General features: G+C 47.7%; 1 protein-coding gene across 2 annotated transcripts in view; it reads left to right on the forward strand.

The window, feature by feature from the left end:
* The window catches only part of prmt9 (protein arginine methyltransferase 9), a 130263-nt gene that overhangs the window by 78272 nt on the left and 39602 nt on the right, over positions 1–12389 (forward strand). For both annotated transcript variants that reach the window (XR_011590810.1, XM_070871504.1), the window contains exons 6-7: positions 8252–8358; positions 12131–12323. Coding sequence is in view for 1 of the 2 variants with exons in the window: in XM_070871504.1 (XP_070727605.1) it covers positions 8252–8358; positions 12131–12323 (300 nt within the window). In the remaining variant the exon portion in view is untranslated. The remainder of the gene's footprint in view (positions 1–8251; positions 8359–12130; positions 12324–12389) is intronic.

The raw sequence follows: 12389 nt of genomic DNA on the forward strand, positions 1-12389 counted from the left end.
GATTTGAAAGTTTCCACAGTGAAAACGTACTCCAAACTAAAGTAGAATGGAGCAAGTGAAGATTTTTGTAGAACTGAAAAAACCTGTTCTGCACATTAAGAAAATCAGGCGCAGGTTACAAATTAGGCGTCCAGAATGAGGTGGGGGGGGGGGGGGGGGGGAAGGGAAGTCATTAAATTCTATAATAAATCCTTATTTATACTTATACAAATATTATACAAATAAATCCAACCTGAATAAACATTTATAAGCAAAGAAAAGATTAAATAAACCATCTTCCTACCTGTGTGAAAGTGCTTCAGGCAGGCCTTTCGGGACCGAAGGGCAGGGCCCGTCCCCAGCACCAGATTTACAGGTAGGTGGCGTTGGGTTGGGTTGGGTCGGGTCGGGGAGGTTCGGTTCGGGTCGGGGGGGAGAGAGAGAGAGGGAGAGAGAGATAGTGGGGGGATGGGGGGCAGAGAGGGAGGGAGGGGTGGAGGGAGGGGGGGGGAGGGAGAGAGAGAGAGGGAGGGAGGGAGGGAGGTCAGGTCGGATCCAGTCCGGGAGCGGGAGTCGGGTCGGGTCCAGTGGGGGGTCGGGTCGGGGGGCGGGAGCGCGGGTCGGGTCCAGTCGGGGAGTCGGGGAGCGGGAACAGGAGCGCGGGTCGGGTCAGGTCCAGTCGGGGAGCGGGAACAGGAGCGCGGGTAGGGTCCAGTCGGGGGGGCGGGGAGCGGGAACAGGAGCGCGGGTCGGGTCAGTCGGGGGGGGGGGGGGCGCGGATGTCGGGTCTGGTCTGGTCCGGAGGCGGGGGCGGGGGGGAGCAGGTGTCGGGTCTGGTCCGGAGGCGGGGGGGGGCGGGGAGCGGGTGTCTGGTCTGGTCTGGTCCGGAGGCAGGCGGGGGGGGGGGAGTGGGTGTCGGGTCTGGTCCGGAGGCAGGAGGGAGCGGGTGTCGGGTCTGGTCGGGGGGGAGGGGGGGGGGGGAGCAGGAGCTGGCCGTGGGAGGAGCCTTATTCACGCAGCCCCAGTGAGGCCATTCAGCCAGGGCTAGGGGCTGCGTGCTTCGGGCCCCTCCCACACAGTTCGGCGCCTGGAGCTACTGCACTTGCGTGCTGACTGTAGCGCGCATGTGCAGAGGTCCCGGCACTGTTTTCAGCGCAGGGACCTGGCTCCGCCCCCCCCACAGCTCGTGCTGGCTGCGCCGAGGGCCAGAGGACCTGCAAGCAGGTGGAGAATACCGAGGATGTTTTTTAGACGCACTTTGTGGCGCGAAAAACGGGCGTCCAGGTTGGGACTGCGCCGTTCTAGGCTCGTGTGGAAACTTGGGCCCAATAGGTGGGATATGGAGTATTTACCCATATCTTGCCCAGCGAATATCCTCAAAACTCTTGTGCCTGATAAAAGCAGGCGCGTAGCCTACTTTTACAGGCGTAAGAGTTTTGAAATACACAAAAACATAATTCAATTAAATTAAATTAAAAAAAACACATTTTATTGTTAACAACCCTGCCCACTAAGAAGTTTATTTTTAATGCTAATTATCAAAACTAAAAAAAATTGTAAAAATGTAATATTTTCTAAGACATTTAGTAACTTTAATTTCAATTAATTTTAATTATGTGAGGTGTGTTTCTTATTTTTTATTGTGATTAGTGTGTTTGTTTTTTTTGTCATTAATAGCAATGAGAACTTGTAGATACAAAGTTCTCCTTTCTATTAATGGGAAAGCTGTGGAATACTGTACCTGATTGGTTGCACCTTCTGCGTGGGAACCTGGAGGACGGGAGTGCGCTTCGCAGTGCGGGAAGAGAAGGCCTCCCCACCGGAATCGCAGGCACCTCTGGGACCACCAGATAAATTCATAAAAATTATCCGATCGGAAGTGTTCGTCCGAAAGAAGCCTCCAACCGGAATTTCAGGTTTTTTGTCTGTTAATCAATCCTCTATCCATGTTAATATATTACCCCCCAACCCCATGAGCCCTTATCTTGCGTAGCATCCTTTTATGTGGCACCTAGCATGTGTAGTCTAGGTCAAAGATGCATGCAGGAGTGGATGAAAGATTTGTGAACCTCTTTCTCAAAAGAAAAATGAGGAATGATTATCCACTGTAAGCCCATCCAATTCAATATATTTAAAGATTTATTTGATTACATGGACTTAGAGGGGCTGAAGTTGACCCCCGCCGGAAACGCAGCGCACTTACCGTGTTTGAGCTGTTTTCACCGCTGCAGTGAATGTGGTGGCCTCTTGCGCGAAATTCCGCTCATTGGATTTTTTTTCGAGCGGCTTGGAAGGTGGTCATAATGGGGGTGTAAGTGCGGCAGAGAGCGGAAGTTCGCACACTAGAGGGGTGAAAGTGGGGGGTGGGTGGGTGGAGTTTCCGCCGCTGTCAGTCATCAACGTAGCACTGATGACGTCATCACGCTGGCGTGTCACCACGTCGCTCCCCTTCACTTAAAGGCGAGAGCCACTGTGAGCTCTACGATTCTTTTAGTTAGATCCACTGGGCCACCAGGGAGGGTTTCGGCCGGGCCAGTAGCCTGGCACCCAAGAGGGGGTGCCAGGCTGCCTGTTGGCGGCTCGGCCGAACCCGGGGGCATAATTGTTGGCCCGATCTGGCAGTCGACTGACAAAAAAAAGTAAGATGGCGGCCGCGGCAGTGCGCCCTCCCCTTTAATGGTGACTGCACCGTCATTTTGAACACACTTGCAAGCACAGTGCTTCAACAGAAAAAGCTGTTGGTGGCACCGAGCGGCGGCAGCAAGACTTTCTCCGTGGAATTTTGCACTAGCGGGGGTCGGGGGGAGAACATCGGCGGTGTTCGCTCTGATGATTTACTTAGGACAGATTGGCCGCAATGGAGCGGACGTGGAGGGAGAGAGGGTCACCGCCGGGAGACTGCAGGAGGGCAATTTTCAAAATGGCGGCCATTCCACTCCGCAGCGTGGCCGCCGATTTCCGGCGATAATTGGCTTAAGGGAAGGGGCAATTTAGGCCCCAGAATGTCTCTTACAGGTATTTCTGAAAGTACTGAGGTACCACTTTTCGCAAATTATAATGTAGTCATCTGAAGATCTACATCGGGTTAACTGGTGGGATATAGTTGCAGGTGCCCCCAAAATGCACTGTTATGTCTCTGCACGGCCCAAGAGATGATCTCAAAGGTATTGTTTGGAAAACGCAGGGACATCTTTTCCAATTATCGATTCTCTATCAGTACCTGAGGGCCCTTGTGGTGCCATCTTCTACCTACACACGATCCTATGGTACCAGACTAAGGGGTAAAAGTCACTTTGGCCTTTCTTTTTTTTCAATGACTATAAAATCCCAATGCAAATCAAACTTGTGCCATATATGATGCGTGTCCAAACAATTCGCCATCATCGTTCACAACTCCTAAGCAAGCAACGAGAAAACATCTTCAGCTCCACGGGCGAATTTCAGGTGCAATCTCTGAGGTGGGTTTGTGTGGAAAAAACCTAAATATGGCTGCTGGGAGGATGGGATGTCACTTACACTGACTTGCCAAATCCCCTCACATAAACACTGGATTAAGCAGGTGGTGATGAGTAAGTTTGGTGAGTGGCACCAGACTTGAGTGTCTAGAACATTTAGGTGGCTGTCACAACACAAGCTTATTTTTGCGGTCCTTCCACCATGCAGAAAACAGATATTCATCATATAGCTGGTGAGGAACCACTGAAGGGCAATTTGGGGCGGTAACCTTCTGGGAACGGAACCTCCTGCGCCCGGCCCGGAAGTCCTACCCCCAACGTGAAATTGGAGCATATGCCCCTGAAACGAAGCAGAGCGCTGTCTCCGGCACTCCACTTCGTTGGAGGGGTGCTCCTGGGGCGGCAGCACAGTGCTGAGACCAGCGCTGCGCTGAGGAGAGCATCGCTACATGGAGCATCGGCGTAGCGCTGCCGCGCTGCAACGCCCCTCCCCTTCCATTAAAGAAAGAAAGAAAGACTTTGATTTAAAAAGCACCTTTCATGACCACCGGACATCTCAAAGCGCTTTATAGCCAATTAAGTACTTTTTTGTAATGTAGCCACTGTTGGAATGTGGGGAATGTGGCAGCCAATTTGCGCACAGCAAGCTCCCACAAACAGCAACGTCATAATGACTAGATAATCTGATTTTGTTACGTTGATTGAGGGATAAATACTGGCCAGGACAAAGGGAAGGGCCGCTGCACACTCTGCATCTCCTTTGGTGGCTGCCACTGAGCCACCAGGACAATCGACTGGGCCAGTGGCCCTGTACCCAAGATAGAGTGCAGGGCAGCATTATGGCGGCCAGGTCATTGTGAGGGCCGCCATTGTCGGGCCGACCCAAGAGTCGGCCGATAAAATAAAATTGCGGCCCGGGGCAATAAAGGTCTCCCCTTTAAGGGGCGCCCCGGCGGCGGATGTCTGCCAGCTTCACGGCCAGCGGGGTAATTTCCCCCGCGGGACACAAAGAGATTGTCGCGGGGTGGTGAGGGGGTCAGCATGCATGGCAATGGCACCATCGCCGGTTTTGCACCGGCCCGGGGCGCTAATCGGGGGTTGTGATACTGCCAGAATAACGCCCCCCAAGCCTCCGGGGCACTTTCTCCGGAGGCACTCCTCTCCCGGGCGAAAACGACAATGCGGCCCGTTAGCCCCCCTCACTCCCCCCCCCCCCCCCCCCCCCCGGAGATGCTAACAGGCCTACGAAAAGGGGCAATTTCAGCCCCAGAGACCACGGATGACAGCTGCTGAAGGCATTACCTGGAGGCCAGGTAAAAGAACATACGCTCATATATTCAGGGGTTGGTGCCTACAGATTGGGTTGCAGAGAGGCAAGCAGCTGGTGCTGAAGCTCCACATCCCAAAGTAATGGAGCCATCATTCAGTGTGTTGTAGATTGTGTCCATGTTGTGGTCAGGAGGATGGTGGCAGTGCACTCACATATTTACATAGGATTACATAGGATATACAACATAGAAATAGGCCATTTGGCCCAAGCAGTCCATGCTGGCGTTTATACTCCACTTGAGCTTGCTCCTGGTTCCTCATCTAAATCTGTCAGCATAACCCTCTATTCGCTTCTCCCTCATATGATTGTCTAGCCTCCCCTGAAATGCATCTATACTATTTGCTTCAACCACTCCCTGTGGTAGCAGGTTCCATGTTCTTACCACTCTTTGGGTAAAGAAGTTTCTTCTGAATTCCCTATTGGATTTCTTGGTGACTATCTTATATTGATGACCTCTAGTTATGCTCTTCCCCACAAGTGGAAACATTCTCTCTGCATCCACTCTATCAAAACCTTTCATAGTTTTAAAGACCTCTATTAGGTCACCCCTCAGCCTTTTTTTCAAGAGAAAAGAGAACCCAGCCTGTTGCTCCTTTCCTGATATGTATATGGTTGCATTTCTGGTATCATCCTTGTAAATCTTCTTTGCCCTCTCGCCAATGCCTCTATATCCTTTTTATAATATAGCGACCAGAACTGTACGCAGTACTCTATTTATGGTCTAACCAAGGTTCGCCACAGGTTTAGCATAACTTCCCTACTTTTTAATTCTATACTTCCAGAAATAAACCCTAGTGCTTGGTTTGCTTTTATGCTGGCCTTGCTAACTTGTGTCGGGGTGAGTTGTATTGATCGGCATGCCACTTGTGAGGAGCTCCTAGTACCTCCTCTCCACCAAGTCGCGCTTCCGAGATCTTTGCGCTCCTCCAATTCTGGCCTCGCGCTCCTCCATTGGCAGCCATGCCTTCAGCTGCCAAGGGCCTAAGCTCTGGAATTCTCTACCTCTCTTTCCTCCTTTAAGTCGTTCATTAGAATCTACCTCTTTGACCAGGCTTTTGGTCACCTGACCTAATATCTCCTTGTGTGGCTTGGTATCATATTCTGTTAATGCTCCTTTGAAGCCTTGGGGATATTTTACTATGTTAAAGGTGCTATATGAATGCAAATTGCTGCTGTTGTTGTCTGAGAGAAAGAAAGAACTTGCATACCTATAGATCCTTTCATGTTCTCAGGATGCCCCAAAGTATCTCAAAGCCAATGAAACACTTTTTAAGTATATTTTCAGTGATTTATCTTTCTTTGGGTGGGGAGGGTGGGGGTGGGGGGGGGGGCGGTGGCGAGGTTGGTGAGAAAAATGAGGTCTCTTTGGAGTCAAGATCACTCCCAAGAATAACATGCCTGGTGATCTGAACAAATGCAAGCTTTTCCATGGCATACTCGGTGATGCAATACTTGAACTAGACGGGTCTGCAGTACTCCAAGCTACTGCTAGGAATTGACTAGCCCAGTCAGATGTATCAATGGCATCTTAAGAGATAGAACTGTGACTAGAGCTGAGATTCTTCCTACTTGACTGCGTATAACCCTGCAAGCAAGCAACGGGTAGCAGTTTAAACTCCAACAGTACCCCCAGTGCACACTTGGGGAGTCACTAAGCCTGTTGCCAATCACGGTGTGGCCTTGGACAATGTGGACCTTTTACTCTACCTCAGGAGCCTACTAACAGCAAGGACAGACGTTGATGACGAGGTCCAACACCACCTCCAGTGTGCCAGCGCAGCCTTTGGTCGCCTGAGGAAGAGAGTGTTTGAAGACCAGGACCTCAAATCTAGCACCATGTTTATGGTCTCCAGGGCAGTAGTGATACCCGCCCTCCTATATGACTCCGAGACGTGGACCATATATAGCAGACTTCTCAAAGCACTGGAGAGGTACCACCAGTGCTGCCTCCGCAAGATCCTGCAAATCCACTGGGAGGATAGATGCACCAACGTCAGTGTTCTCGCTCAGGCCAACAACCCCAGCATAGAAGCACTAACCACGCTCTACCAGCTCCATTGGGCGGGCCACATCACCCGCATGCCCGACATGTGACTCCCTAAGCAAGCACTCTATTCGGAACTCCTACATGGCAAGCGAGCCCCAGGTGGGCAGAGGCAATGTTTCAAGGACCCCCTCAAAGCTACCGACACCTGGGAATCCCTGGTCCAAGACTGCCCAAAATGGAGGAAGATCATCCAGGAGGGTGCTGAGCACCTCGAGTCTTGTCGCCGAGAGCATGCAAAAATCAAGCGCACACAGCGGAAGGAGAATGCAGCAAACCAGGCTCCCCATCCATCCTTTCCTTCAACCACTATCTGCCCCACCTGTGACAGAGACTGTACTTCTCACATTGGACTGTGCAGCCACCTGAGGACTCACTTTTGGAGTGGAAGCAAGTCTTCCTCGATTTCGAGGGACTGCCTATGATGATGATGCCAACCTGTATCTAAATTCTCTAGAATTAGGTTAGCATCTCTAGAGAGTGTGCAGTCTGTTGGCAAACAGTAATTTTACAGAAGTAGATTTCTCAGTAGTTTGGTTTGAAAACTTTAAAATAAGGTAATGGGTTCTGCATATGTCAGACACCCAACTGACCAAAAAATAAATTCAGGTTTATGAAACCTTGGTTTTAATGAGATTTCTAATTGGTGACACTTAATATGTGTGCACACTGTAAGAACATAAGAACATAATAGGAGCAGGAGTAGACCTGTATGTGTTTGTAAATTGTTATTCAATAGTAATTAAGTGAAAGGACACAATTTTGTAAAGAACTAGGTATTAGTACAGTATGAAGATTTTGGAGTATTTTTGATAGTTTTGAAAATTAGGCAATTCTTTTACTGTATATTTGGATTTGCTCAGTTATTTCAAGGTGGGTAGTATTTTTTTTCCTCATCAAACTGAGAGATCTTTAGTGCTAGATAATGGAATCCTTTCCTGGTACTCCCTAGGTAGTTATAGTAGATATTGGATGGTGAATAAAAGCTCTCTCTACTTATCCATTATAAAATTCTTTAACTACAAGCCAAGAAGAGGATTCCCTATGATATTTACATGAACTTTTCCATTTCTTCTATCAGCCAATCTTATGGACCCTCTGAGTGAGATAGCTAATTAATGTCAAAGTATGGACCCTTTGTGCTGTGGGTGCGCACCCACTACTAATAAGTTGGTCGAGATGACTTGTTTCATTTAAGCTCCTCATTTTCAACAGCAATCTTTCTCCCATCATGTGGCCTGGATGTGAAACCATGTCCAGTGTTCTAATTCATTGCACCATTCAGTCTTGCAGATTAACCACAACTAGTGCCAAATGGTTATAGGTCTGGGAAGCAAACCTGTAGCCATATTTGGGAAGCTAGAGCTCTAAGCACCAGCCATTCAATTTTAATTTAGTTTTATTTTCCTCTTGGGAATATTGTGTTCACTTTTTGTTTCTCAGCCAGGAAAACAGGAAGGTCCCACTGAAGGATTTGGCCGTGTCATCCCATTGCATGCTCTTGTATTTGGCATGGCAGTGGAGTGTCAAGAGATCCGCAGACATCACAGGTTAGTTTCTGCAAAGTATTTATATACACACCTAGTTTAGAGGCAAGACAGAAATGGCTGCACAGTGTGATTATGCTCAACTATTAATTTAACTGAGTTTTTTTCTTTTTTTGATTTGTTTTTCTTGAAGTGAAAGCAATTTGGTTGACATAAAATGTTCCTTAATCCCATCCTTAAATAGACTGGGGCAGAGAGTAGAGTGATATTCAGCTCTTTCATTTTTATTGTGTCAGTGCGGTTTTCCGGGTGGCTGCAGGGTGGAAGTGCCGTTGGGTCGGGTCGGCCGCCGCTTTGAGTCATCAGCACAACGCGCTGACGCGCCACAAAGTCCCTCCCCTTCAGTTAAAGAGGAGGGCCGCTGTGAGCTCTACAGCCACTTTAGTGACACCCGCTGGGCCACCAGGGTGGGTTTCAGCCAGGCCAGCGGTCCAGTACCCAAGATGGGTGCCGAGCTGCCTGTTAGCGACCCGGCCGAACCCAAGGCTGCCATTGTCGGGCCGACTTCGGAGTCGAACGACAACTAAAATAAAATGACGGCCGCGGCAGTGCACCCTCCCCTTTAAGGGCGGACGCGCCGCCCAGCCACAAGAAGTTTCCTGCCGGGTAAAGCTGTCAGTGGCACTGACCGGCGGCCAATCCGCTCCCGTAAGGCAATTTCCTTCGCGAGGCGGAAAGGGGGTCGTCGCCGGTTAGTAAGGGGCCGGCCAGCGTGTGCTCGACGGGGCGGGAAGATGGCCAGGGCGGTCCCGTACACCGTTCCAAAAATAAAGGAGGGCAATTTAGAAAATGTTGGCCCCTCCCCGCCAATTGAGTGATGAGTGCTTTCCGCACCATTGCCACCTCTTTGAGGCGGTAACAGCTCTTTAAAAAATGATGCAATTTCAGCTTCTAAGTGTGAGTGTAAGGATGAATCTTTATAAAATACTGGTTTGGCCTCAACTGGATATACAATTCTGGGCAAAACACTTTAGGAAGGAAGTGAAGGCCTTAGAGAGGGTGCAGAAAAGATTTATTAATAATAATAATAACTTTTATTTATATAGCACCTTTAAAGTAGTAAAACGACCCAAGGAGCTTCACAGCAGTGTTACAAGACAAAACAGATAAATTTGACACCAAGCTACAAAAGAAGAAATTAAGGCAAATGACCAAAAGCTTGGTTAAAGAGGTAGGTTTTAAGGAGCGTCTTAAAAGAGGATAGAGAGGCGGAGAGGTTTAGGGAGGGAGTTCCAGAGCTTAGGTCTCAAGCAATTGAAGGCACGGTCACCGATGGTTGAGCAGGGCTGTTCAAGCCGGCAGAATTTGAGGAGCGCAGACATCTGGTGGGGTTGTGAGGCTGAAAAAGATTACAGAGGTAGGGAGAGGCAAGGCAATGGAGTGATTTGTAAACAAGGATGAGAATTTTGAAATCGAGGCGTTGTTTAACTGGGAGCCAATGTAGGTCAGAAAGTGCAGGGGTGATGGGTGATTGTGACTTGGTGCGAGTTAGGACACGGGCTGCTGAGTTTTGGATGACCTCAAGTTTACCTAGTGCAGAATGTGGGAGGCCAGCCAGGAGTGAGTTGGAGTAGTCAGAGGTAAAAAGACATGAATGAGGGTTTCAGCAGCAGAAGAGCTGAGGCAGGGACAGAGGTTGGCAATGTTACGGAGGTGGAAAAAGGCAGTTTTAGTTATGCCTCGGATATGTGGCTGGAAACTCATTTCAGGGTCAAATATGACATCTAGGTTGTGAACAGTCCCTCAGATTGATGCTAGGGAGAGGGATGGAGTCAGTGGTTAGAGAACGCAGTTTGTGGCGAGGACCAAAGATAATGGCTTCAGTCTTCCCAGTATTTAATTGGAGAACATTTCTGCTCATTCAGTACTGGATGTCGGACAAGCAATCTGACAATTTAGATACGAAGCAGGGGTCAAGAGAAGTGGTGGAGAGGTAGAGCTGGGTGTCCTCAGCGTACATGTGAAAACTGACTCCGTGTTTTTGGATGATATCGCCAAGGGGCAGCATACAGATGAATGTTTATGTGAATGTTTCCAGGGATGAGGGACTTCAGTTATGTGGATAGACTAGAGAAGCAGAGAAGGTTGAGAGGAGATTTGATAGAGGTATTCAAAATCAAGATAGGTCTGGACAGAGTAGATAGAGTGAAACTGTTTCCATTGGCGGAAGGGTCGAGAACCAGAGGACACAGATTTAAGGTGATTGGCAAAAGAACCAAAGGTGACATGAGGTAAAACATTTTTACGCAGCGAGTGGTTATGATCTGGACTGCACTGAAAGGGTGGTGGAGGCAGACTCAATTGTGGCTTTCAAAAGAGAATTGGATAAATACCCGAAGAAAAACATTTGTAGGGCTACGGGGAAAGGGCGGGGGAGTGGGACTACCTGAAGTGGTCTTGCAGAGAGCCGGCATGGGCTCGATGGGTCGAATGGCCTCCTTCCATACTGTAACCATTCTACGATTCCATGACTGTCAGCTTAGTGCTTGAGAATAGATTTGTTCGGTGGTCAGCTAACTTTATAAGATTACCCAAGCTCATTTCACATCTCCAGAGTGAATTAACTTTCATCTGAACAATTTTGCTTGGCTTTGAAACTAAATTTTATGAAATTACATTATGCTAACTTAATCCCAATTTCTTTTTAACAGATTTAAATTGATTAAAAAATAGCTAATCTGCAGGCTCTAAGCTAAGATAAATGAAAATAGTCTCTACAAGTCTTGAACTTGGATTTAAACAGCTTGTGTGGAAGGGAAGGGGAGTTTCACTAAATAACACGATCTCTCTTCTTTCTTACTCCAATCTTGAGGAATTCCTTACAGGAACACTCCCAGTTACTTGTTTGAAAATAAGTGAACAGTTACATCCAGTTGAATAGTTAACCTTCCTAATAATGAATTACCTACACTGCGTATATTTGAACTGCTAAAATTGCTGTTGTTTAATGCACCTTACTGAAATGATGAATTAAAATGGTAGTTCCAGCATTTTGTGATCACTGCTACCTCCCATTGACAGAGAAGTAACTGTAAGATGTTGCAACATCAACAGATCACCATGTTCAGACTATCCTTTAGAGCGTGCAATAGTGGTAATTATTATAGACTTGATGTACGCATAGTTTAAAGTGGAGTTAATAAGATATTTGGGCTAACTTCATTTAACTAAAGGTAAGTTTTCATTTTTGTTAAACAGCTTCCCGTACTCTCTCGGATTGTGATTTTCATAGTGTTGAATAAAATAGGATTAAAGAAATACACAGAACGCTAATCCATGGTTAGGGCAAGCAATTTGTTATGGTACAACAATCCACAACAATACTGCAAATTTCTTCACTTGTCACATGCGCTGTGACTTTGATTTAAAATCCCGGACGTAGCTAGTCATCACTACCAACTTTTCAACCTGGTACGCAGGAAGACAGAGTGAGTGTACAGTCAGCGTGCTCCGTGTGGAACAGCAAAGCACATATAATACAAAAAAAACAACCATCAGGGGATCAGCATGGAGAGTGCAGGAGGAGAGACGTGGCAAGACCCCTCTGACAGATACCGCAACTATTTGCAATTTTCAGCAATTTTTCTGCACCAAATTAGTTGCCCCCTATTTCAAATAAAAATACTTTGGTCTTTTTTGGAATGTTTGTTCGGCGATACAATCAAAGAATTAAAGAAATTTTGAAACTATACACACCTTACAATTAGAGCAAATTTATTTATAGGAAGTTTAATGAGAATCTGGCATCACAGTTTGTTCTTATCCTGTTTGGCAGAGTTTGCTTCAACGAGGTTGGTGGGTTGCGTTTGAATGAAGCAATAACATGGTACAGCCCAGTTAGCAATGAACCCTGTATCGATGATGCCGCAGAACCTTACACAACTGCGAGAATGAGGCACATTCCTGGTGGATACACGCCACTGACTGACCACTTCCAGGCCATGACCATTGATTTCAACAGTCCACAGGTATGGGAACAATTGCATCCATTTCATGAAGGCATAGCTAAAAAGCATAAAAGTTTGAATTTTGCC

The sequence above is a fragment of the Pristiophorus japonicus genome, chromosome 2 (genome assembly GCF_044704955.1).
Source record: "Pristiophorus japonicus isolate sPriJap1 chromosome 2, sPriJap1.hap1, whole genome shotgun sequence".
Taxonomy (NCBI): Eukaryota; Metazoa; Chordata; class Chondrichthyes; family Pristiophoridae; genus Pristiophorus; species Pristiophorus japonicus.